We start from the raw sequence: 27,807 nt of genomic DNA, 5'->3' as shown, positions 1-27,807 counted from the left end.
CCGTGTGTCCCCTGGTATCCCACCCCTTCCCGCCAGTCCCGGAGCCGACGGGCGGCACCTGTTTCAATACTGCGTTTCCGGGGAGCCGAGGTGGGGTAGGAGGGCTGGGCGCGGGGGTGGGGTGCGGGTGGCACGGGCAAAGCAGAGGTGCAGCAGGGCTCGAGGCTCAGCGGCAGGGGCAACGGGCTGCAGGGACCTGAGCTGGCATCAGGAGCTCGGGGAGGGAGGCCAGCGAACCTAACTGAGGGCCCGGAGTACAGGAGGAGAGCAGGATCTGAGGGCACTGGCGAGCCGGTTGGTGCCCAGAGGGCGTGGGGAAAGGACAGGAGCCAAGAGCAACGTGCGGGGCGGGAGCAGCCGCCTGGGGACCAGACTAGAAGATGCCTGGGGACCGGGGCGCACTATCTTCTCCCGCAGCATCATCAGGCTCCCCGAGTGCCGCGCCGTCGGGGATCGCGGCATGCCCTCCGCCCCGGTCTCCCCTAGCCCGGGGGTCTCCACAAGCTTCCGGTCCCCGACGCGGTGCCAGCGTCCCGCAGAAGCTGGCGGAGACTCTGAGCAGCCAGTATGGACTGAACGTGTTCGTGGCGGGGCTTCTTTTCCTGCTGGCCTGGGCGGTGCACGCGACGGGTGTGGGCAAGAGCGACCTGTTGTGCGTATTAACCGCGCTCATGCTGCTGCAGCTGCTCTGGATGCTGTGGTACGTGGGTCGCAGCTACATGCAGCGCCGCCTCATCCGCCCCAAGGACACGCACGCGGGTGCGCGCTGGCTCCGCGGTGAGTGCAGCCCGGCTGTCCTCCACACCTCTCCTTGAGAACTTTAGCTCTATGCATCTCTTTTCTGCCCTTCACTCGAGTTTCCCTTGTCTGCCTTAGGCTGGGCTGGAAGGTCTCTCTGCTTAAAGTTTTGTTACAACGTTTCAGGCCTGGGCTTGCAAGTCTCTCTCTTTCTCTCTTTTTCTCTCTCTCTCTCTCTTTTCTCTCTCTCTCTCTCTCTCTCTCTCTCTCTCTCTCTCTCTCTCTCTCTCTCTCTCTCTCTCGCTCAAGTCTTCTATGATCTGATCTCAGATAAACTCTTTCCTTTTGAGCCCTCATCCTGGGTTGTAGGCTGTCAAAGACTCTCAGTTCCAGTCAGTATTGAAAGCCCCGGGGTCTTTGCATATTCCTTTCCTCCTCTTGGAAATGCTATCCCATCCTTCCCCCTGTCCTGCTTTCCACGCCTGGGCTAAGGCTTCCCTGAGTCTAAAGTGTATGCTACTGCTCCATTCCGTGTTTCCGCTCACACTCCCACCCTCGCTGTGGCCTGGACTTCAAGCAGCTGCCTCTTCACTCCATTGGGGGGGCCTTTGATGCTCGGTTTTCGAGCCAAGGCCTGGCTTGGAGGAGGTGCTGAGAGGAAGAGGAGAGTCCTGAGGGCATGGTCTTAAGGGACGTCCTCACCGCATGCTAGAGGGGCTGCCCATATTGAAAACAGACCCAAATGGGTCAAAGGGGGTCAGAGACACGAGGGCAAAGGGAGAGAGAGGGCTGCGATCCAGGGCAAAGGGAGCGGACGGGATCCAGGGCAAAGGTGCCTCCTCCCACTTCTCATCTTAGACTGTAATTTCCCTTAGAGGCTGCTTCCCAGTTTTTGCACACTTGACCTCAGGCATATTCCTTGGTTCTTTACGACCCCAGCTCCAGTCTGAGCCTCTGCAGAGGAGGATCTCAGGCTGGATTGGACCAGAGGGAGCCAGGAGACGAGGATTCAAAGGTGTGACCCCAGTGCCCTTGCATCAGAATTGCCCTTGCCATAAGAATCACTCTCTTGCCTTGAATAAAGACATTCAGAGATCGGTTTATGTAGCCTCCAAGAAAATTGTACACGACCACAAACTGCCTACATTTTCGGAAATGGAGGTGTGAGGGAGCTCGTGGGTTTGTGGATTAAGAATGACGGCTGGGGGATCTACATCACATAGACAGGAGTGGTACGGTTATCCTAGGATGTTGACATTTTAACCCTTTCCCGAGAAGAAGCATCCTTCTGACTCATCCCCTCTCTTCTCCATCTCTTTCCCCTTCAGCTCTTCTTCAGCCTCTCCCCCTCCTGACTTCTGCCTCTACTCTCCCCTCACTTCCTGTCTCTCTCCCTTACCATCTTTTTCTCCTTTCTTGCTTCTTCCCGTAGCTCCCTTTCCTCTTTCCCCCACTTCTGTCACTTCTTTTACCCTTCCTTCCATTCTTCCCTACCCTTCTCTCTGACTGACCCTGTTATTGCCCAAGGTTGGGAAGCAGGGAGCGAGCACAGACCAAGGTTTTCCCCGTGGACTCACTCCATGCTTTTCAGGCAGCCTGTGGGGATGAAGTAGACTAGGCAGGTGGAGACCAACATAGAGTAAACTGCAAACCCTCAAGAAATGGTACCCAGGAGGAGGATGAGCAGGAGGGCTCGTCCTGTCTAGATGCTCAGAGAGTCCTGGGGAGGCCGGGACATCAAAGAATGTTGAGTGGCTGGCCTAGGAATCTATAAAGACCAGGGTGGGGTCCTGGGGTGAGGAACGGTATCACAGAGAATGGGGGAGTTGGCATGGGTTCTCTGGGATTTCAGGTGACACCTGGGAGTCGAGCATGCTGTAGGATGTGTGGACCCTTTGGAAGTTGCCCCATAGTGATGTACTCACTCCAGGGAGACCCATGTGCTGTGTAAAGCTGTTGGCCTGGAAGATGTGGCTTGCACTCCTCACTTCTCCTTCAGCTTTCTGAGTTCCAGCTCTCATGAGTTAGATAAGGATCACAGCTACCTCATGGGGAGGAGCAGGAAGATGTCCACGCACTGGCCCTTCCTGCAGAAAGTTGACTTCATGTGGAAGCAAAAAGACGGTAACCATTACCAAGGTGCCAAGAGGAAGGCCCCAGCAGGTACTGAGGTTTCCTTTGGACTCTTAGCTGGATAGACTGGTTTGTGGCAGAGTCTCAGTCCTGGATGTATGGGGGGTGGGTAGGGCAGTGTCCTGAGGCTGATGTTTTGGGATGGAGACCCTCCGGCCCTGAGGTTTTCTATGGGAAGTTGTGGGGCTTGGTTTGATTTCCAAGGTACCTCTTTGAGCAGGAAATATTACATTCTACTTCCTGTGAGGGATGAATTATTTTATTTGTAATAAAAAAAATAATGATCCACTTAAATAATTGGTAGCAATGGTACACTATGAATCTAACTCCATCTTTTATAGTTTAGAGAGGAGTTCCGCTGGAAGGGATGGCTGTAGCCTGTCTCTTCTGTTTCTCTCTCTCTCTCTCTCTCTCTCTCTCTCTCTTTCTCTCTCTCTCTCTCTTTCTCTCTCTTTCTCCCTTTCTCTCTCTCTGTCCCTCCATTACTCCGCCTCTCCTGACCCCCCACCGTGTGTGTGTGTGTGTGTGTGTGTGTGTGTGTGTGTGTGTGTGAATCTGGAGGGAACCTGAGCCTGCCCCCTGTGCAGCCGGTAAGCAGCCTTCTTACCAGTTAATCACCAATCCTGATTTTCTTCATTGCTCAGAATGGGATGAGGCTGGGAGGCTTTTTGTTGTTGTTGTTTCCCCTTGTTTTTTTGTCTGTCTCAAGATGAAAAGTCCTTTGATCACAAATTCTGGAAACACCAATGGTTACAAGCATACTTATTGAGCGTGCCAGACTCATCTCAGCCCATCAGAGAGCTGTTTCATGAATAGGGGATCACCCCTGAGTTTATTCTACAATTCAGATTTTCAGTTTTTGTTTTTCAATGAGGCACATCTAAACTTGAGTTTTTCCAGAGCTCTGTCCAGTGTGCTACCACAGGCCATCCATGGAGATGGGCTACATGGGGACTGAGGTTTGTAGTGCTCCTGAAGGACTGGGAGAAAGCAGACAGATGTGAGCTGGTCTAGGGGTGGCCTTAGGACAAGCTGCAAAGGCAAATGCGAAGGTCCATGCTTGGAAGAAAGTTATCCACAGTGACACACTGAAGGGGTGTGTGTGTGTGTGTGTGTGTGTGTGTGTGTGTGTGTATGTGTTGGTGTCATCAGGCAGGTTGGCTATGAATAGAGGAGGAGGGGAAGGAGAAGAGAATGGGGAGAAGGGGAAGAACCAATGGAGGGAGAGAGAGAGAGGCTGTTAGGTCAGAGGACAGGTTGTCCCTGCCATCTGTCCTGGCTGACTTTGGGGGAGGCACAGCAATCGTGAGACCTCACCTGGAGCTCCACTTTGCATCTCAGGATGGAGGTCCATCTTAATCCACAGCCTCGCTTTCCTGCAGGCAGCGCTTCTCCAGGTGCTTTTGTTTGCTTGGGCTTCTGTCCTTGTCACTGGCATAGCGAGCCCATGCCACTGCCTGAGGTGGTTTCTCAGCTCTCATTTGAAGCAAAGAGAATCAGTGCTGCTGTTGCTGCTGCTGCTGCTGCTGCTGCTGCGCTGCTGCTGCTGCTGCTCCTGCTGCTGCTGCTGCTGCTTCTTCTACTTTCTAAATTTATAATGTAATCATCCCACATCCTCCTTCCCTTTCCTCCCTCCAAGCCCTCTCATCTATCCCTCCTTGCTTTCTTTCAAATTCATGGTCTCCTTTTCATTGTTGGCTTTCAATGTGTGCGACCAGCCAGGCCACCACCACTGAGGAGTACTTTGCCTTACCTTTCCTGACCATTGTTGTGATAAACGTACCCCGGCAGAGCAACTTAAGGAGGAAAGGGTTTATTTCGCTCAGAATCTCACAAACTGAGATTGCAGTCTCTCTTGTCAGGAATGTCGTGAAGTCTTGAACTTCGAAGGACTAGCTGGTCACATCCACGTTCAAGAGCAGACAGCAAACCTGCTGGGTAAGAAGCAGGAAGACGATGAAGGTGGCAGACAATGATGGATGGAAGCATGGCTCCTGGACAGAGCATAGAGCTTCACTTTTCTGCCTCAGTTTCCTCACCTGTAAAATGGGGGTTATGTTATTGTCCATTATATCAAGCTATCATGAGAGTCAGGGACTTTGTGCATATAAACTGCTTAGAAGAGCTTCTAAGAGAGATGAGTACGTTATTACTGAGAAACAAACGAGTCAGGAGTACAATGCACAAGGTGGGGGCAGATGAGGAATCTGGAAAGGACTGGGTGCTTAGAGATTGATCCCCAGAGGCCATTTTATGGAACTCAACAAGGCGACCACCAGACTGCCCACCCTTCTGTCTCCTAGACTCAACATCCTTTCCTGCCTCTGGGACCACTGTCCTTCACATACCTATGAGACCCCTTCAGTCCTACTCCCTTTCCAAGATGCTAAACTGCATCTAGGTTATGGGATGGAGGAGAGTGAATGCATGCTAATCCCTATCGTTCATGGGGACCCATCACAGGTTACTAAGAAAGAGGACAATTGAGATAGTGCACCCAGCTAAGGTTGGGAGATGGGCACATGATCCCGAGACGCTTCCAGAAGCATGGCTAGGTCTTGCTAGCTCCATCCTTCATCCATCTCCTTTTCCATCCCCTCCCCTTCCCTCACCTCATCTTCCTCCCCCTACCCTTCCCTGCCTTCTCCTCCCCAATCTTTCTCTTTTCTCTTCTACTCTCCTCCTTTCTCTTTTCTTTTGAAAAGGCAGGCCCCTCATGTGCATCCCAGGCTGGCCTCGACTCTCCTATGTACTGAGGTGACTTTGGACTCCTGATGCCCCTGCCTCCTCCTTCCCCATGATTACAGGCATCTTCTCCCACATCTGGCTTATGCAGTGCTAGGGATTAGCATGCATTCACATTCTTCCATCCCATAACCTAGTTACAGTTTAGCATCCGCTGGAAAGGAAGTAGGACTGAAGGGGTCTCATAGGTATGTGAAGGACGGTGGTCCCAGGCGCAGGAAAGGATGTTGAGTCTAGGAGACAGAAGGTGGGAGTCCATGATAGGAAATGCGATAGGCCTTCATCAGTCAGCTTCAGAGGAACTCTGGCCTTTTAACAAGCGAGTGTCATCGGGAAACCTTTCCTGCCTGCCACCTTTAGGCTACAGCTCTTGCCTACTGTTCTCATGACATCTGCCCTCCGTCTGTCCTGCACCCATCCTGCAGGAGATTGCATTAGCCAGTTACTGTTTGTCAGGCTAAACAGACTGTGAGTTCCTGAAGGTGCAGGCACTTCCTGAACATGTTCTCCATGGCGTCCTGAGATCCAGCATCAGACTTACTGTGTAGAGAGGGCCAGATGGTGTCTGAAGAATCATTGAATCAGTGGAGGCTATGTGTGATGGGCGGTTAGTGGGTGGGTGGATGAATGGCTGGTGGGTGGGTGAGTGTATATGTGTTTATGGGTGGATGGGCTGATGAATGGGGCAATGTATGCGTATGGTGAATGTATGTATAGGTGAATGGGTAGATGGATGGGTAGTGTGTGTGTGTGTGTGTTTGTGTGTGTGTGTGTGTGGATGGGCTGATGTATGGGGAAATGTTTGAGCAGATGTATGGGTGAGTGTCTGAGTCCATGTTCTATTGCTGTGAAGAGACACCTTGACTACAGCAACTTTTATAAAGGAAGACATTTAATCGTCTTATATTTCAGAGGTTTGGTCGGTCATCATGGTGGGAAGCATAGCAGCACATAAGCAGACTGTTAGAGAGGCAGCTAAGAGCTCTACATCTGGATCAGCAGGCAGCAGGAAGTGAGAGTGACAGTGGGCCTGGCTTAGGCATTTGAAGCCCCAAAGCCCACTCCCTGGGACACGCTTCTTCCAACAAGGCCACCTCCACTTCAACAAGGCTACACTTCCTAAAAGTGCCACTCCCTGGTGACCAAGCATTCAAACATATGAGTCTATGGGGGCCATTCCTATTCAAACCACGACGGTGAGTGAGTGACTAGATGGATGGATGGATCATGACAGAAACTCCAGGGAAGAGGGTGAAGAACTCTGGGAGGCATACTGCACTTCAAGATACGGACGCGCCTTCAAACCTAAGTAATAGCCACTGTGACAGATGACACACTGTGGGAGATTCTGAGCTTCCCAGCACGCATGTCCAGGTGGAGGCCGGATGATGGCTGATCATGATACGCTGGGAGCATCTCTCCAGGGAGTAGAGATGTAGACTAACTGGGACTGTCCACCTGTTCAATATTCTAGACTCCTAAAGGGGTCTGTGGTGCCAGCAGCAGAAAGGTGCCTGGGCTTGGATTATTGTCAAATAATATAGCTAGTTGATTATCTTTTTGTCTTTATTTTTTTACAGTGTGTGTGTGTGTGTGTGTGTGTGTGTGTGTGTGTGTGTGTGCGTGCCCGCGCGCACGTACCATAGCATGCATGTGGCAGTCAGAGGACAATTTGCCGATGTTGGCTTTTTCCTTCTATTATATGGGTTCTGGCAATTTCCTTCTATTGTATGGATTTTCAGACTTCACACTTTTATCTGCTGGGCCATCCAGTCCACCCTAGGGTGCTGGACATTCAACCTGATTCCAACTCATAGAGTTTTCTTCTTCAGTGGAATGAGGAGAGGGTATTGATGGTAACGTCCTATCTATAGAACTTTCTGGGTATTCAGGGGAATTCTATGGAATGACTCCCTGAGCCTTCTCAGCATCCCGAGGCTTTGTGGGAAACATTATAATAATTATCCCCATATTATAGATTGGGGAAGTGAGGCACAGAGGTTACATAAACACACAAGGTCTCAATCAATACAGGGCAGAAAACAGGACCTGAAGGTAGGCAGCCCCTCCTCCATGTCCCATTTTGCTGCCTCTTAGGGCATGATTGACACTTTTCAATGTCGTACAGACAGAAAAATTATATGCTCTGTTTTCAGGTGAGGCAGAGTTTTACACAGAGAGAAAATTGTGTGATTTTGATTCTTATGTGACCTCACATATTCTGCGTATATGCTCTGAAAGACACATACACATGCACACACACACACACACACACATATTTCATCTATGGTTCTGAAAATTTCTGCTCGATTTTTAATTAGTAGTAGTTACACATAAAAGCAAATTGTTATTGTAATTGTTTGAGGCAGGGTCTTACTCTACAGCCTTAGCTGGCCTGAAACTCAGTATGTGGATGAGGCTGGTCTTGAACTCATGGAGATTCACTTGCCTCTCTCTGCCTTTCAAGTGCTAGGATTAAAGATGTGTCCCACCACCGCCTGGCTAAACATTCTATTATTAAGCTGTACACCCTGTTACATTTTCCTCATTTATTATGTCTTACTGTTTGTAATGTGAAGGATTCTTTGTTCTAAATTCTGTATGTTCTGATAGTGACATTCCCTTCCCACTCTCTGTGTCGCCTGCTTCCCGTCTCACACCCACCCCTAACCTCTCACTAACCACTTAGTCATAGAGAGAGAGCACATCCCCCATTTCAATTTTAATTCCGTCTTTCTGACCTTGCTTCCTAGTAAATGAGACAATCTGGACCATTCTCCGATGCTTTGTGGTTTTTATATCTCACTATTGTTTCTCCACTTAATTATGATTATAATTATCTGTTTTACATTCTATCCTCATGCTTGCCTTTTAAATTATGATTTTCTTAAAATAGCTACCCCTTGATAATTTCACACATGTATACAATGTATTTCAAATTAGATCACTGCCCAATCCCTATATCAGCTCATCTCTGATCTCCCCAAGTTTGCTTCTTCTTCTTGAGCATTTGGGATTTTCTTGTTTTTCCGCCCCACAGATGGCTACGTCATTTTCTCTTGCCTTGTAACCTAGGGCACGTAACTCTCTTTCTGTTTGGAGGAAAATAGTAAATGCCTGCTTCAGCAAGTCAGCCTGCTGCGTGCTTTACAGCTCCGTGCCTCCTGCCTCTCTGGACTGTCCAGATTCAAATGCTTCTCTTTCTTCTCCTCTGGCCTCTGCTTTCCTTAACTTTCCTTTCTTTACTTTTTAAATCACCAGACTTTCAAAAACTTCCTCCTCCTCCTCCTCCTCATCCTCATTCTCCTCTTCTTCCTCTTCCTCCTCCTTCTCATCTGGCCCTTCTTTCTCTAAGTTTTAGGTTTTGTGGAGACAGCTCTTGCTGCAAACCACCTGTACCCCAGGGAGCTTCTCTCCGGACTTCTGAGCTCAGCTGCCTGCTCTCCCATCTATCAACCCATCCATCTGTCTATCAGTCCATCCATCAACCTGCTCGTCTCTCCTTGTCTGATGCACCTTCCAAGCTTTTCCACAATGTACTTCCCTCCCCTTTCTCACATCTTGAAGACTGTCCTCCTAGAGCTGGGATTAAAGCATGTGCCACCACATGCCTGACTTCCTTGTGTATCTTTGTTTCTTCATCAACCTCTTTCTTTATCCTTGAATAGGTGCCTTAGTGGGTTTTGTGTTGCTGTAACAAAATACCCAGGGCTGGGTACTTTCTAATGTAAACAGGTTTATTTGAGTCATGGTTCTGATGTTTGGTCCATTTAAACAGCCAGGGCTGGGTTCCTATCCAGGGTCCTCTTACTGTGTCACAGCAGTGTAGAAGAGCAAAAGTGGACCAGTGGCATGTGGGAAAGACTCCTTCAAACAACCTGTTCTCATGAGAACAAACTGGGCCTTTGAGAGAACCATATTAATCTTTCCTAAAGACCATCTCCAATGATCTAAATGCCTTCCACTAAGTCCCTTTAAGAACATGTTGGTTCCTTGAGAACTTCATACAGTGTGTTTTGTTTGTACTCACAGGCCAAAACCCTTCCCTTTCCATCCACCTTTCTTGCCCCCCCCCACCATCAAGGCCAATTTATGCTGCCTAGATATTCTTGGATATGTGACTTTCCATTGGAGGATGACTACCAGAGGCTATGTTTTTAGAGAAAACTGAGAGTCTCTCAAGATTATCATTTTGTTTTTAGCTAGCCAGGAATGGAATGTCATGCTAAGTCTACTTTTTAAAAAAATTTTTTACTTGTTTTATTTTTGAAAAGAGACCTGTTGTATCCCAGGCTGGTCTTGAACTTGCTTCATAGTTAAGGACGACTTGGAATTTCTTATCCTCCTGTTTTTACCTTTAGGATGCTAAGATTACCAGCACCCACCACCATACCCAGTTTATGTGCTATGGGGATTGAACCCGGGGCTTTCTGCACACTGGGCAGGGACTGTATCACCTGAACCACATCCTTAGCCCTGGAAGTCATATCGCTTCCCCTTTTCTTTTAAAGGTTCCTACTCCCCACCCCCATCGTCACAATGAGGGCTGGGCTATCAGCACATGTGCTTTGGGATGCACATAGACTACAATGGAATCCAGACAGGGAGAGCCCTCAAACTGTATCAGGAGAAGAGTGAATGGATGCGTGGAAGGAAGGGAGAACCTAAAGCAAGAGGACCAGGGAGGATTTCGTGGCAGAACCAATGTCCTGTCAATCACAGAAACAATACATCACTTGGGGCCCCAGAACAACCTCATCTACCCAACCAGGGAACTTGTTGGAGACAATGAGGTCCCACCTATCAAGTCAGAGTGGAGCCAGGAACAAGATCTTCATCAATTCTCTTTCCAGGGCACTCTGATGTATGCTCAAGTTTATAAATCACTACTGTAGACCTTCACTTAGTAGGTAAGGACACTGAGGCTAGGGTTAGGGAGATGACAAGTGGGAACACACACATCTGACTGGTGCCTAAGCTCCGGGCTTGGCTGTTGTCGCCAACCTGACTGCCTTGATACTATTATTTTTCCCCTAAATCAGAAAGAAACTTTTCATCAACCATTCTGGAAGCATTGGGATTAAATCTCCATTTATACAGAGGTTCTGATTTCCCTGGGGGATTCCCAGGATTAACAGAACTTGACCTCTTGACTTCTCATCATTTCTGCAGGGCTCTGAGCTGCAGGAGTGAGCCAGGCTGTTGCATTGCATTTCACCAGAGGCCGCTCTGACGGTCTTGTAATTTGATCAGTCCTGCCTGGCTCCTACCTTCGTGCCTCAATGCCCAGCACATGTGATCCAGTTTCCTCTGTGCGTGAGAGAGGATGTGTGAGTCATGCCACTGATGCCAGGAAGGCCCAGGAGCTCAGATGCTGCCCACAAGTCCAACATCGCTGCTTTTCTTGCTTAGATTCGCATTTGCTCAGCACCTTCCAAACATGTTTTGTAATTCCTGGACAGACTCCTCTATATGCATGTTTTTGTTTGTTTCTCTTACTCAGTCAAAATCATCGGTATCAAGAAACAACTGCTTAACCCTTTATCTTACCTGGCAAGGCCTTTTCTGATTGCTAGTAGAGACACTCTTCCTACTGAGTTTTAAGAAACCAACTTTCTGGTTTACATTTATTTATTTCTCTCTCTCTCTCTCTCTCTCTCTCTCTCTCTCTCTCTCTCTCTCTCTCTCTCTCTCTGTGTGTGTGTGTACCTGTACATGTGAATTTGGCATATGTGGATGTCTGTGGTTAGCATTTGACAGGTGCCTTCAGTGCCACTCCTCAGGTACCTTTTGCTTGAGATAGGTCTCTCACTAGCCTACTATACCACCAAATAGGCAAGGCTATCTGGCCAGCAAGCTGCAGGGATCTGGCTATCCAAATCTCCCACCTCTCCATCTGTGGGATGCAGCCGTGCTCAGTTTGTATGTGGGTACTGGGGATCTGAAGTCAAGTCCTCATGCTTTCCAGCCAAGTGCTTCAAAACGGAGCCAACTACGTGGCGCTTGGTGTTTGTTTGTTGATACCATTTACCTCAGGGGCTGGAGAGATGGTTCAGGGTTAGGAGTACTTGCTATTCTGGCAGAGGATCATGATTCATTCCCAGAACATCACAACTATCTGTATCTCCAGTTCCAGGGGATATGATGCCCTCTTCTGGCCTCTGAAGGCACTGCAAACATATGGTGCCCATTCACACACACACACACACACACACACACACACACACACGATTAAATAAATCTTTAACAAAAATAGCACCAATCTAGCATCAATAGCAGGGATGACTTGGTGTCTCTTGGTCTTGGCTTGCCTCTCAATTTTTAGTGGTTTAGGGCATCTTTTTCTGTAGTTAGTGGCTGTTTGTAATATTGTCTTTGGAGAAATGTCTGTTCAAGTTTATTTGGTTAATTTAATACTGCACATGTCTTTGTATGCTCTAGATATTAATGGTTCTGCAGAAAGTGTAGAAAGGGTTTTATTGCTGTGAAGAGACACCATGACCATGGCAATTTTTACAAAGGAAAACATTTCATTGCTTTGGCTAATAGTTCAGAGATTTAGTTCATTATCATCATGGTAGGAAGCATGGTGGCATGCAGACAGACATGGTGCTAGAGACATAGCTGAGAGTTCCATATCTGGATTGGCAGGTAGCAGGGAGAGAGAACGACACTGGGCCAAGTTTGGGCTTCTGAAACTACAATATCATCCCCCTGACACACTTCCTTCAACAAGGCGACATCCACTCCTTCAAGGTCACACCCACTTTAACAAGGCCACACCCACCCCAACAAGGCCACACCTACTCTAACAATGCCACACCCACTCTAACAAGGCCACACCCACTCCAGCAATGCCACATCTCCCAATAATAGTGCCACTCTCTATGAGCCTGTGGGGGTCATTTTCATAACCAGCACAAAAGGTAACTTTCAAATAATCTCTCCCAGTTTTGGAGCCCTCTTTCTTTGTTGGCAGTGTTCTGCGGTTCAAGCACTTTTTCATTTCGATGTAACTCATTGCCTGATTCAATCTCATGAAACGTTCTCTTATTTTTTTTTTCCTAATAGTTTTGCCTTTTTTAACTTTGATATTTGAGCATTTGAGTAGTTTTGGGTTAAGGTTTGCATACAGTATAAGGGAAGTCCCAGTTTTATTCTTTCGCCTGGGGGTGCTGAGTTTCTTACTGTTTGATATTGGTACCCGCCTGTCACCCACATGCTCTAGAGCTTATGTAATTTGTTTGGGATGGCCCTATGCATGCTAACACTTGTGTGTCTCTCCTGTCTAGGAAGCATCACATTGTTCGCATTCATCACCATCGTCCTGGGTTGCTTGAAAGTCGCATACTTCATTGGATTCTCAGAGTGCTTGTCAGCTACTGAGGGAGTTTTCCCAGTCACCCATGCAGTGCATACATTGTTGCAGGTAAACCATTGGTGCTTATTCATGCTGCCTCTGCTCCTGGGTGTGTGTAAAAGCCCACTACACCATCACATTGATTTGGCAGAAGTCAAATTTAGCATGTTTCTGTGGTTCCCATCAGGAATAATGAACTGGTCTTGTCACTTCTCTGGAACACTGGGACTCTTTCATTTCACCTCTTGTGGGTTGAAACTTTTTAGAATAGCATGGGTTTCTTGTTTGTAGCATGGACGATGAACTCAATTTCTCTAAGAAGTAAGGATTTGATAGATGACCTTTAAATACACAGTTCACAGGCAAGAAAACACTTGCGTGTTAGACTGGGGCTCTACGAATTGTGCAACATCTCACAGTCAGGCATAGAATAGCAAACATCTCCTGCCTGCAGAGACCCTTAGACCCCAGTTCAGTGTCTGATCTCAGAGGGGCTCTCTGATGGCTGTGAGTTATGTGATAAGGAGAGGCATGGTTGAGTCTGCATAGCACTTAGGATACACAAAGTGTTTTCACGTATTGAGTTTGTCCCCCAGCTGGTGGTGCTAATTTTGGAGACCATAGAATTGTTAGAAGGTTGGCTGTGGCAGGTAGAAGTAGGCCCCTGGATTGGAGTTTTGATGGCTACAAGCACAGCCACTGAGTCTGGCCTGGTTCCAGCCTCTTTCTCTGCTTCCTGGTCTGGCATGATGCAATAAGTCTCTGTCACACACACTCCTGCCACCATGAAATCTGCCATGCAGGAAGAGGACCTTATGAAACAGAGCCAGTACAAGCCTTCCTCCTTTAAGCTGTTTCTGTCAGGAGTTGTGGTCCAGTTGATGCTAAGTAACAAATACAGAGCCCATTGACAGGTGAACGGAGGAAGAAAGTTGCTCTGTACCCACAGTGCAATGGTAGTCAACCACAGCATTAGTGAAACTCCATCGCAGCAGCGACACACCAGAATGGGCGGACAGTTACATTGAAATCAGTCCAGTTTGAAGGTAAACTTCGTGTAGCTCAGATTGGCCAGGAAGCCACTGACCTCCTGACCTCCTTGCTTCCATCTCGGAAGTTCTGGGATCCGAGGCCTGCTGGTCAAGACTTTGATTTACATAGTGCTGGAGATTGGACACAAAGCCTCTCACACGTTATCAACTGTGCTACATCCCGCAGTCAGGCATGGAGAGACAAACAGTGTTCTCTCACGTATACGTGGATAGGAAAAGGCTGATCATGTGGAAGTGCAGAGAACATAGTTAGTGCCAGAGCCTGTGACGGCTGTAGGCGTGTGAAGACTCGTGAGGGGACAGCTGCTCGCTACAGAGGGTAGCTGCACAGGGGCAAGAACTAACATTCTGCAGTCCAGGAGAGGGGTCAACTACAGATGGCAGAGATTAACTGCATATTTCCAGGTAACTATAGAATCTGAATGTGCTCAACATAGAGAAGTGGCCAGCAGAGTGGCTCAGCTGTTAAAGGTGCTTCTGTGCATGCCTGGAGACCCAAGTCATAGCCCTGGAGCCCATGAAAAGGGAGGAGAGAGTCATTTTTACTAAGTTTTCCCTTGACCTACACACACACACACACACACACACACACACACACACACAGAGAGAGAGAGAGAGAAAGAGAGAGAGAGAGAGAGAGAGAGAGATACAGACAGAGGGAGACAGAAAGAGACAGAAAAAGAGAGACACAGAGAGACACAGAGAGGGAGATGAGGAGACAGAGAGACAGAGACAGACACACAGATGGAGACAGAGATACAGAGACAGAGACACACAGAGAAAGACAGAGACAGAGACACACAGAGACACACATGGAGACACAGAGACACAGGGAGACAAAGAGAAACACACAGAGACAGAGAGATAGAGAGACAAAGACTGACACACAGAGATATAAACAGAGACACAGACAGACAAAGCACAGAGAGAGACAGAGACACAGACAGACAGAAAAACACAGAGAGACACACACAGAGAAAGCAGAGAGAGGCCTTATGTGCTTTCCCACTGTACAAGTGGGAAATGCACTGCGCAGCTTAGCTACAGACAGTTAGTGTGCTAATCAATATCAAAGTACTTTAACATCAATCTTTTACTCTTTCTCTACTCCACATATTTAAGGCATATAGAATGATGTTTTCACATATGAGCACACGGTTGGTGATTATAGTCAAGGAAATTGCTATAGCTGGTGCCTCAGTTTCCCTTCTTGGTCTTATTAGTGGTGAGAGCACCTATAAGCCCATGTCAACAAGCCTGCAGCAGACAACACAGTATCCCAGCTGTAACCTCATCTTGGCCATCAGCTCTCTAGACAGCCGTCCTGCATGCTTGCCAGTTTGGGCTCTTTGCCTGCACCGTCCCACTCCTCCCCCAACTCAGTCTCTGTTCTACTGTGTATTCAAGCCTTCATTTTTGAGATTCCATATATGGTGGGCTCGTGTGCTGTCTGTCTTCCTGTTCCCAGCTTATTCTGTTTAGCATAATGTCGTCCAGGTTTGTCCATGTTGCCATAGATGATAACTAAGCCTTGTGGTTTTCTGAGAAGTAACTGTTCCTCACCTGCAGCAGACATTCTCAGTCAAACTTAACCTTCCACCTACCTCAGGCATTATTCCTGGAAATTTTGGGGAACCATCAGGAATACCACACATTTCTGGATAAATCAGGATCCCCTCTCAGGGTTCATTAAGAAAGTACTTAGAAGGAAGCTTGTAGACAGTTTTATTAGAGTTTAAAAGAAAAACAACAGAGCCAGCAAGCTGCAAGTCTTGACAGCTTCTGGGAAAAGGGAGATGGGGAGGAAGAGAGAAAAGCATGACTCTTGAGTTAGGCCAAATGTCAGCCTCTGATAAGCTGCTGTGTGAGGAAGCAGGCTTCAGAGAAAGAGGAAAGAATACCAAGAAAGTATCTAAAATAAAGAAAATGAGGGAGGGAGGGAGGGAGGGGGGAGATACACACACATACAGAGAGAGAGAGAGGGAGAGAGAGAGAGAGACAGAGACAGAGACAGAGACAGAGAGAGACAGACAGAGAGACAGAGAGACAGAGACACAGAGACACAGAGACAGACAGAGACAGACAGAGACACAGAGACACAGAGACAGACAGAGACACAGAGACACAGAGACAGACAGAGACAGACAGAGAGAGACAGAGAGACAGAAAGAGACAAAGAGACAGAGAGAGAGACAGACAGAGAGAGACAGAGAGAGACAGAGACAGAGAGAAAGACAAAGAGAGAGACACAGAGACAGAGAGAAACAGAGAGAGATGGAGAAAGAGACACACACAGAGACAGAGACAGAGAGAAACAGAGAGAGAGAGAGAGAGAGAGAGAGAGAGAGAGAGAGAGAGAGAGTTATACTTTTCCAAGTAATTTAGAAAAACGGACAATCTTAACCTAGCCCTATTGGTTGTAGTTCTAGTGACCACACAGAGGGCAGGGATTCTGGGAAGGAAAAGTATATCTTCTCATTATGGGAATAATTATTCCTTCCATATGCTTAGCATGGTGTAAAGCGGACCTACCTTCCTGAAAGGTGGTCCCTTGGCCAGGAGATTATTGACAGACATAGCTGAGTTCATGCCTAGTGACTGGAATGTTAGGTTTCCACCTAGGCTAGAGATTTGGTTTCCTTGGCTGGGAGGAAATACATTTCCTTAGAGTCTCAAGAGAGTCCTGGCCTTTCAATGCTACTGAAATAATATGTGTAGCCCTACAGCCACAGTGGGCATCTTTAATCAAATGTGGGCCTCCCTCTGCTTCAGATAGCCTCAGACATAGTCCTTCATTCATTGCAGAAATCCTGTGACCTGACTTAATATGGTTTCGATGCCCTGATCTGGGTGGCAGAGCATAGAAGAGGGTATCTGGCCTGTGAGGTGAGAATCTATGTCTGCCAGGGCACTGTCCTAAGCTGGAGCCATGTGATGAGTCAGAGTCACAGGAGCAGGACATGGTGAGACAAGTGATCTTTCCATACGTGAGGTGAGAGAGGAGGTGTGTGGGCTTGGGGAAGCTGAGGTAAGCAGGGACAGGGACTGGAGTCATGGCTTTTGCTAAGGCTTCTAAGATTGGACAGTGGCCAGATTGGTTGGTGCTGACTGAGGTCATTAGTGTGACCTTGGGTAAGTTCCTTACTCTCCCTGGGCCTTCAGGAGTTATTTGGGGAAAGGGGACAACCTTAGTACCTCTGCTCGGCCTTGTTCTGATGCCAGAAGGTGTAGGGCTATAGGCAGAGGAATGGCCTAGACAGACATTGGCAGGTAGAGATCTCTATTTTCCAAACTTAAACATTTGGTAAGTCAATCAGTTGAGGGTTGTGTGGCCACTGGACACACATTTACCATGTATTTTTCTACAAGATGACTGAAAAAGGAAAACCAAATTTTTTTTTTTTAAGAAAAACTACTCATGTTTCAATTGTGATCAGAGCACAGAGCAGTACTTAAGAATCCTGACTGTTTTGAGTGGATCATTCTGTAGTGTTAAGCATGGTCACTTTACTGTACAACCATCCCCACTATCCACTTCTAGAACCTTCTCATCTTGTAACAGAAACCCTCTTCTCCTTGAACAATCTGCCGCTCACCACTCCTCACAACCACCACTCTACTGTCTCTAGGAGATAGACTATAGCAGCAACATAGATAGACAGAAATACAAGTGCAGCCCTCTGTTCCCTTGTGGTTGGTTTACTTGCTTCATATGATGTCTTCAGGTTGGCTCTTCTTGTGGCATGAAATAGAAACTTTCCTCTCTTTTGCAAGCCAAATCAAATACCACTGTGTGTGCACACTGTCTGTGTGTGTGTGTGTGTGTGTGTGTGTGTGTGTGCATGTGTATGTGCATGTGTGTGTGTTCATGGTTAAGCATGTGTACATTCTTTAAGAGGCATCTGTCCTATTCTGCTTCTTTGTTGATGTGAAAAAAATACTGACCAAAAGCAACTTGGCGACAGGTTTTATTTGGCTTACAGGTTGTAGTCCACCATCGAAAGAGGGCAGGGCAGGAACTCAAGGAGGGAACATGGAGGCAGAGACCTTGAGGGACACTTCTTAGTAGCTTAGTCTCTCTAGCTTGCTACTTTACAACTTATTTTATTTTGTGTGTGAGTGTTTTGTCTGCATGTCTGTCTGTGCTCATGGAAGCCAGAAGGGGATGTTAGACTTCTGGAACTAGAGTTACAGACAGTTCTGAGCTGCCATCTGAGTGTTAGGAATTAGATTCTGTTCTTGTGGAAGAGCCGTCAGTGCTCTTAACCACTCCCCTTCCCCGCATCTACCATTCTTCTATTGCTCAGGCACACCTGCTTAGGGATGGCACCGCCCACAGTGTGCTGGGGCCTCCTATGTCAGTTAGTGATTATGAAAATGCTTCACAAACATGGCCATAGGCCAATCAGATGGAGGGGATTCCACAATGGAGGTTCCACTTCCCAAGGGACCTTGAGTTGTGTTGACAGCTGACGCTAACTATGACACCATGTATCTTGTGTTTTGAGGTAGATTTCTTATTGGCCTAGAGCTTGGCAGTTCAGCTAGGTTATCTGCTCAGTGGGCCATGGGGAGTCGGCTCTCATGTGGGTCCTGGGGGTTGAGCTCAGGGCCTCATGCTTGGGCAGCAAGTACTTTACGAATTGAGCCATCTCCCATGTGATCTATTCCCTTTCTATTTTTAACCTTCCTTGACCCAAATTTTCTGATATTAAAAAATCATATTTATACTCCGACAATTTTATGCACGTGTTTAGCATACTCTGGTCACATTCATTTCCACCTTACCTGATCCCCCTCACACTCCCCTCCTCCACCAAGTCCCCTCCTAGTCTCACACCCTTTTATTTTGATTTGGTCATTGCTTTGTTTAATCAGGGCTACCCATGTAAACCCTGGAACCTGAAACACTTTTGGTCCCAGCATTCAGATCCACAGGGAGATAGCCTGGGCCCACAAAGCCTCTCCTGCATTGTTGGTGATGGCATGGTCAGGGGCTGGATGCACACGGAAATCAAACGGAGCCCAACCCAAATCAACCCTGCTCTTCACTGAAAGTGCTCAGCCTTTGGTTTCTGGACATTGGTGCAAAGTAGCTGTTCAATGGAAAATTATTGGATAAAACCTGACAAATATGACTAAAAAATCAAGCTAGTGAGTTTTATGACAGACAGACTGATGCCCATATGCCTATCCCAGAGCAGACATTCTCAATCAATTGCAGCACACGTCCATCCACAGCCATTATAACCAGTCATTTCTCTCTACTTTTTCAGGAGACACCCTCAATCAAATACAGATCTCCATCCACAGCAGACATTCTTAATTAATTGCAGCACTCCTTCCTCCTGACTTGGGAGGCCCCACCTTGCTTCCCACTGAATCACTATTCTCACTGTAGAACAGCTCTGGTGGGACAAAGAGAGCCATCTGTTTTCTCCCAGTTTTATATCTTCTCAAGTGTTAAACAGAACAGTGTATTCCCCACTAATGTATTTTCCTTTATTTCCATGTAGGTCTATTTTCTCTGGGGCCACGCTAAAGATATTATCATGTCTTTCAAAACACTGGAAAGGTAAAAACTACCATCGATTGCTTTACATGTTGGTTGGTATTTGTTTAGATTAGATGTTAGAACAAACCAGACTCAGGACTGGCATCTGTCTGGGGCTATAAACCCTGAGTGCAGATTTCTGCTCTGTCTCTAAAGCAAAGAAAGCCCTTCTAGTACTTCAGTTCCTTCCAAGCCATCCCTAGAAGACAAGAATGTAGGCGGGGACTCTGCTGTCACCGCCCACTTTCCTTTCATGGCTCTCAGTTTACTCAGCTGTGAGTTGGGGAGCAGGAGAGTGGTCTACCTCTGAGGGTAACGACTCAAAATGTGTGACCTGTGTCCATTGAGTGCTGAGCCTACCACCCCTTCTCCCTGGTTATTATGTGGGTCAAAAGAAGAAGGTCAGGAAGGAGGGGTGAGCTCTCTAAGGGCAGGCTAAACACGGATGGATCAAGGAATCAGCACTTACTCTATGGAAAGATCCAGTATTGTGTGCCCTTTCCATGGGGAAATCAAGTCCCCCCTTCCAGTATTCGAGATGACCATTGGCCTTGAGCAGATTGGTTGACATGTGACCACTGGGTAGAATGGCTTCCACAGGCTGCAAGCATAGAGAGTGAGTCTATTACCAAATGCATTCTTTGTTTCTCTAGCTGGTACAGGGTTGGTGGTCTGGTGCTGTGGGGTGGGTGGTGCTGATGCTGAGGTGTCCTTGGCTGTGTGAGAGGCACCATGGAGCGCTCATTCACATGTGGCCCATGCAGTGGCTTTGGCAGTGATCTTTAACGTTGGTGTCAGAAAGGTCCGCTACCTGGGTAAGGTGGTCATAGCCAAAATGTGCTCTCCTGGTTCCCTCAAGGGCAGGGGTCATCAATGAGATCCAGGACCTCCAGAAGCCATCACTGACAGCTCTTGGGGCTGGGAAGTTGGTGGAGTGTTTTTGTAGCATTCATGGTCCTGGGCTCAATCACTAGCACTGAATAAATCAGGCATGATGGCATTTGTCTGTAACCCCAGATTCAGAAGTCTGAGACAGGAGAGTTGTGGGGAGTCAAGGGTCATTCTTGGCTATATAGGGATACTGCTGGTAAGATCAGCTGAGGCAAAGGCTTCCGTGACCATTATCATATCTGGTCTATACCCATTTTAGTGTGAAGGTACTCTTTCCTCTTTGCTACTGTGTGTTGAGCGAGATGGGAAACATGTTGAAATTCTACCACCCTTAGATTTTAGATGTCAACCTCTTTAGAAAGAGTGGAAGATGAGGTAGCCCTAAGCATGTGTCCCGAATGAGGCTAGGGTTGAATCCAGGATGCTCCTCTAGGAAGGGCTGGCTTCGCCTGCTGACAGTCCCCGTAACTCCACTGTGCCAGCACTTCTGGCTGGGTCAGTGGGCCTCTGACCTGTTAGCCTCCTGCGGGAGCTGTGAATGCCTCCATCCTGTCAGCTCCTTCTTCAGTAGCTTCCAGAAGGTTTGCTGCAGGTGCAGAAATGCTCCTTTCAGGCTTCCATCCGTCTCTTTCCCCAGAGAGGGACCATGGTTCTTCATACATCTTAAGAAGCACAGACGAATACCAGAAATGACTCCCAGGATGCATTCTGTCATTGTGTGCAGGCACAAAGCACGGGGAAAGACCCAGGCCTGGGACATGACACTTGCCCTTAGCTTAAAGGTTCCCCCTTTTTTTTTATCCAAAGTGGTCTTAGAAGGCTATGGCTCTCAGGGTGGTGCATGGCCCAAACAGCATGACCTTTGGCGATCTCACACTGCCTCTATGGCTTCAGCAGGCTCAGGATTGGGGAGTGCTGCATAGAACAGGGAGAGGGGAGACGGAAGAGCAGCTGCGTGCACTGTAATAAAAGGGAAGCCACCTGCCAGAGGTAACAGCATTGTCTGGCCTATATAGAGCAAGCTGGCTGTGAGCTGTGGTAACAAGGCAGGCACAGGGCCAGGCTGGTAGGCAGACACCCGTGCTGTCTGGTTTTTCTGCGTTAGTTCTAGCTGTTGGGTAGATGTCAACAGCGGCCTCAAGGCCTGGGTTCAGCTGGGGTGGACATGGGAAGGGCCTGGGTCACGGATACTCACGTTTTCCTGTAAGTGAATCATGGATAAATTGGTCTCTAAGATGGATAGGCAAGCACACAGGGCTGCCCCTGGGTAAGACAGTGGCACCCATAGCAGCCTTGAGGCTCTCCTTCCCAATCTACCTAGGATGCCTTCCTGAGATAGCCAGGCAGCTGAGCCTATAGACTGCCCAGAAACTATCTACCAGAAACTCCTGCTTCAACCTGCAGCCATAGTGGAACGCAGGGGATTGCATGGAGCTGCATGACCTTCCTGTCTCTTCTATTCCCTAGGGTCCAGAGTCCACCTGCCATGTTTTCTCCTCCTGATGAGGTGCTGTGGTTTAGAGGAGATGGCAAAACTCTGGACTGAGATTCTTCCCATCACTCCAGTGTGGCCACGTATTCTAGGTGTAACCATGGGGGGAATGCCTGAGCCTACCTGGCACTCCAGAGGCTCAAAGTGTCGCCTGGGACAGGCCTCTTCTGTGTTGCATGCTGCCATCCTCTGTGGGTTGGGGCTTCATCCTGTGCTGATTGTCTCATGATCACAAGATGGTGGACACAGCTCAGCCTTCAGCTCCTTGCTTCCAACTGTTAAAGGCAACAGTGGTCCACAAACAGGCTTTCGCTATCTTATACCTCATACCGTCATTCTTACACCATCAAATAAGCAAAAGTTTGGCAGTAATTGACCAGACATTACACACTGTGTGTCCCTAGAAAGACTAGCTAACTCCCAAAGAAGCCATGAGCCAGGGTGTGTGGATTGTTTTAGTGTCTTTCCAGACAGGTGGGAAAGCAGAGGGAATGGTTGGTGATTTCTGGGTTGGTCAGCCAATGGTGAGGGTGTACGTGCTGTCCACAGTCCACTGACCTTCCCGTCTCCTTCATTGTTCTCTCTTTGTGTCCCCTTCAGAGAAGGAGGGGAACTGTGGGCACGACTGCTTGCCTTTAGTCAAATTTCCTCCCTGTTATCCCTGCTCCCAAGATGCATTGTCTTTGATGTCCTACAGATAATGAGTTGAAGAGAGGCAGGTTCAAGGTGAAGACAGAATGCCAAGATGCTACGACTCTCAGCCACTTGGACCAATGGCTGAAGGAAGAGGAGTGTGTGTGTGTGTGTGTGTGTGTGTGTGTGTGTGTGTGTGTGTGTGTGCACATGAGCATGGGCCGTCTCTGTCTTACCCTCAGGCTTCGCACCTTCAGGGCCACTCAGGAAAATGTGTCTTGCATCTGTGCTTTCCAGGTTTGGGGTGATCCATTCAGTGTTCACAAACCTGCTGCTGTGGGCCAACAGTGTCCTGAATGAGTCAAAACACCAGCTGAATGAACACAAGGAACGGCTGATCACTCTGGGCTTCGGCAACATCACCATAGGTGAGGAAGCCTTCCTGCCCCTGAACCCTCTGGGTCCCCGGGTACCCACCTGGGCGGATGGTGTCCACTGTGGACAGTTTCTCTAGCCCCACAAGTCTTCATTCTGCCTCTCCAGAGTAATTATAGGCTTCCCCTGGCTTGGGCATGTGGCAGACCAGAGTTATCATTTGTGTGTCTTGTCTCTCACAGCCCATTGGCTGGAGACCTCTGTGCCTATTTTCCACTGTGGAAGATTGGTGGTTTTCTCTGTTAGCATTTTAATTAGGCCTCTTTCAGCAAATCTCTCTTCTGAGAGGTTGGTCTGAGAGCTCCGGGGAGTTCTTACCCGGCCTGTGTGCGCGTGAAAGCTTTTAGCTGACTGCATTTGACTCATTCACTCATAGGTTCACTCATATTTATCTTCCTTTGCTCTGCTGGAGAGACAGCCTGGGGGTGGGGTTAATCCTCACATATTCCCCTGGAGTTCTTGAGTGTGTATGACATCACCACATCTGCCTGAGAACACCTGGACTGAAAAGGCAGAGTGGAGCACAGTGCACTGGGAAGAAGAGGACTTAAGTTTGTCTCTTGTTCTCATCAGTGCTAGCTGTGTGACCTTTGGGGGTTATTTAACCTCTCTGGGCCTGCCTTTCCTCTTCATAAAGTAAGAAGATTTGAAAACCCTATGCTTCAGATACCTGGCTGTGTCAGGCTACAGGAGTGACTTCTGTAGCCCTCTGGTGGGGATGGCACTCTGTCTTTGGCCTCTTTCCTTCTTTGGAAATGCAGCCAGAGCAGTGACAGTTTCATAATAGAAGCAAACGTTTGTTAGGCACTTCCTGGCTTTTATTAGGCACTTGTTGACTACCTGGCAGGACTCTTACGCATTTTACAAGGCTCATTAATTATGATGTGGGCAGTATTAACTATTAATGGATAGAGCCACTGAGCCGCTGAAAGGTGATGTGTCTGAGATTGCACAGGCAGTGAGAGATCAAAAGTTCCCGGCCATCTCATGCCATGGTAGCGGCATTTAGGTGAGAGCTTTTTTTGAATCAAAAGGGGCATTTCCCACAGAGCCCTGAAAACCACAATCTAAACACACGCACGCACACACACACACACACACACACACACACACACACACGCGCGCAGAGGGGGTGGGGAGGAGGAAGAGAATTAGCACAGGGAAGTAAGATCTAGAGGAAAACTCAAACCTTTTCCTCTTTCCACCAGAAAGAAATGCTACTACCCTTCTGGTTTAGACACTTGGGGATCAACCTGTCACTGACACCCCTCTCTTACATAGGTGCTGTCATAGTCTCAGCCCTCTGTAGAAGCCTGCTTTTGAAGTCCAGTGCTAGCTCTGGACCATCTTTATGTGGTGACCAGTATAATCTTTATAATGGTGTCATTACATGCTAACATATGGATAGACCGTGGCTGATGCTATTCGGGGTGAATCTTAGCTTCTTTGTCTATCAAGCCATAGCGTTAAACATGATGCTAAATATGACTCCTGTGCACTTTGGCTCTAAGTGAGAGGTTCAGGCTGATAAGACTGTTAGTCTCCTTGTTGCCTGTGCTGATGGCTGTCTTCTATGCCTTGCTCACTGCCCTAGTTTTGGATGACCACACACCACAGTGTAACTGCACACCGCCTGCCCTCTGCTCTGCCCTCTCCCACGGGATTTACTATCTGTACCCCTTCAACATTGAGTACCAGATCCTGGCCTCGACCATGCTCTACGTGCTGTGGAAGAACATTGGGCGCAGGGTGGACAGCTCCCGGCACCAGAAGATGCAGTGCAGATTCGATGGGGTCCTGGTGGGCTCAGTGCTGGGCCTGACAGTGCTGGCTGCCACCATCGCGGTGGTTGTGGTGTACATGATCCATATCGGGCGCTCTAAGTCCAAGAGCGAGTCGGCTCTTATCATGTTCTATTTGTATGCTATCACGGTGCTGCTGCTTATGGGGGCTGCGGGGCTGGTAGGAAGCTGGATTTACAGGGTGGATGAGAAGTCTCTGGATGAGTCAAAGAACCCAGCCCGCAAGCTGGATGCCGACCTCTTGGTGGCCACTGCCTCGGGCTCCTGGCTCCTCTCCTGGGGTTCCATTTTGGCCATCGCCTGCGCCGAGACCCGCCCACCGTACACCTGGTACAACCTCCCCTACTCTGTCCTGGTGATCGTGGAGAAGTATGTCCAGAACATTTTCATCATTGAGTCGGTGCACCTCGAGCCTGAGGGGGTCCCCGAGGATGTGCGCACTCTGCGCGTGGTCACCGTCTGCAGTGGGGAGGCTGCTGCGCTGGCTGCATCGAGTCTCGGGAGCCAGGGGACGGCCCAGGATGGGTCACCTGCTGTCAATGGGAATCTGCGTCTGCAGCAGAGGTGTGAGAAAGAGGACCAGGAGGCTGACTGGGAAGGAGCCACGGGGACAACCCGATGTCTGGACTTCCTTCAGGGCGGCATGAAGAGGAGGCTGCTTAGAAACATCACAGCCTTTCTGTTCCTTTGCAACATCTCGGTAATCTTCATCAAGCTGTTATTATTCTCTGTCTCTGTCTCTGTCTCTCTCTGCCCCCACCCCCTCTCTCTATCTGTGTGTGTGTGTGTGTGTGTGTGTGTGTGTGTGTATACAAGTATGTGAAAGCCAGAAGTTGATGTTGAGATGTCTTCAATCTGTTCACTACCCTATTTTTGTGAGCCAGTATCTCTCACTGAATCCTGCGCTAATCAAATGGTTAGACTAGCTGGCCCATGAGCCCCAGGGGTCCTCTGTCTCCACCACAGTCCTGGGGTTACAGGCACATGCCTTTCAGCTAGACTTTCTATATGGTCCTCATGCTTGCCCATTGGACACTCTCTGGTTGACAGTTTCCCTAGACCTCAGTATTTTAAACGAACCAATATCGTCCTCACCTTTCCCCAACAAGGCATGGGGACTGTGATACAAACAAGAAATCCCCCATCCCCGGAAAATGAGTGGAAATGGACCACTAGGGTAGAAAGGAAAAAGGAAGGCCAGCAGCAGGGACGGCTTGGCTGGGTGCAGGTGGAGACTCACAGAAGGACTGGGGGCATCTCACTGAGGATTGGGTGGTGGGGTGATGTGGGAGAGGCTGAGAGAAGGCACAGATGATGCTTGGAGCTCAGGGCAGACATCTGGGAGGAAGGCGATGATGGTAAGAGGGGAAGTGGGAAAGACAGGGTGAGTTGAGATGTGCTCCAAACACTTGAGTGGCCAGTGGGAAATAGATGCAAGACTCCAGAGCAGGGGAGGTTAGGTGGGAGTCAAAGGTCTCCAGCTAGTGTTTATGACCAAGACGGATGACAGCCCTAGAGGGCATATACAGGAAAAAGAGAAGGTAGACTCATAAAGAGTCTGAGCAAACGAAGAGCAAGAAGGGAGGGCTGTTAGTCGGAAAAGGTCTGAGATGGAAGGGTGAAACCCTTTGGAAGTCCAAGAAGCCAGAGAGAAAAAGAGAGCAACCTGAAACCATGGGTATTTATCTTGTAGCTTCTCCAGGTAGTGAACCAAGAGCTCGGACTGTCTGCTTACGATCCTAGTCTGACCGTAGGCCGTTGGCTGCAAAACTTCCTTTTGTGGGTTTGACTTTAGCCCCTTTGTGAGTTGCTGGGTGGAAAACAGGAGTTCCTTTTGGCTGCTGGCCTTTGCTATGTAAGCTCTTCATAGGGCAGCTAAGCTAGAGGGTCTAGCCCAGGAGGCATTGAGACAGAACCATGCACTAAGTAAGAGAAAGGACCCAGGACCATAGAGGGGGCCCAGGTATCACTTTCTAGTGGTCAGTAGGAAGGAAAAGGAGAAGCTGAGAAGGAGGTGAGGACACTGTGTAGTTTTTTTTTGAGTGGCAAGAGCATCCGTTTATTAAGTTTTGCTGGTCACTCTCATTAGCGCCCCCTAGAGAGAGTTAAGTTACAGATGAGAAAGCTGAGTCAGTCAGCCTTAGGCTGTTGGAATGGAGAGAAATGGATGAGTTTATTTGGGTCTGAGTGCAAAATGACGGATGGAGAGAGTTCAGGGAAGGCTCATAGATTTGTTGGTTCTCATGGAGATGAGGACTGCTGTACAACCACACAGCCATTGTAACTCACACTGGGTCAGCATCTATGGTGCCTGGCATTTGAGGGAGGACCCCCAGGTTGTCTTGAAAGCTTCTAACCAGAGAGTCAGCCTTTGCACACTGGGACAACAGCTCCAGAGAAGGGGTGGTTTGGCCTCACGTTTTTGAAGGTTTCAGTCTGTGGTCAGCTGGCTCTGTTGCTTACAGGTCTGTGACATCATGGTGGAAGTGAGGAGGAGGGCAGCTTACTTCCGGCAGCAAAGTGACAGAGATACAGGGTTGGGGATGAGATAGGTCCATTGGAGTGGTCCCCGGCGGCCAACTACTTCTTCTGTTTCTCACTTTATAGTAGCCCATTCAGCCATGGTTCTATCCTGGGTTAGCCCACTGATGAAGTTAGTTCCCCATGATCTAGTTGACTTGCAGTAGTGTGTCAGCCAGGGACCAGGCCTTGAACACACGCATCTTGGAGACCTTGCGTGCAGCGAAGCCGTAGCATGATTTGTGGTGAAGTGGAGACGAAGCCTGCCTCTTCTCTTTCAGCTTTGGATTCCCCCTGCCTTTGGCTGCCGTCCCGAGTATGACAATGGACTGGAGGAAATTGTCTTTGGCTTTGAACCCTGGATAATTGTGGTCAACCTGGCCATGCCCTTCTCCATTTTCTACCGGATGCACGCAGCTGCCGCCCTCTTTGAGGTCTATTGTAAGATCTAG

At 48.5% G+C, this 27,807-nt stretch overlaps 1 protein-coding gene across 1 annotated transcript; it reads left to right on the top strand.

The window, feature by feature from the left end:
• The first annotated feature begins 356 nt into the window (after nucleotides 1–356).
• Otop1 (otopetrin 1) lies at nucleotides 357–27,807 on the top strand. The gene is made up of 6 exons (XM_032916979.1): nucleotides 357–777; nucleotides 12,909–13,045; nucleotides 19,545–19,603; nucleotides 22,896–23,026; nucleotides 24,628–25,535; nucleotides 27,637–27,807. The coding sequence occupies exons 1-6, from the start codon at nucleotides 381–383 to the stop codon at nucleotides 27,805–27,807; spliced, it is 1,803 nt and encodes a 600-aa protein (XP_032772870.1). The 5' UTR covers nucleotides 357–380.

This window comes from Rattus rattus, chromosome 11, assembly GCF_011064425.1.
Source record: "Rattus rattus isolate New Zealand chromosome 11, Rrattus_CSIRO_v1, whole genome shotgun sequence".
Taxonomy (NCBI): domain Eukaryota; kingdom Metazoa; phylum Chordata; class Mammalia; order Rodentia; family Muridae; genus Rattus; species Rattus rattus.
This window is presented reverse-complemented; position numbering and strand designations above follow the sequence as displayed.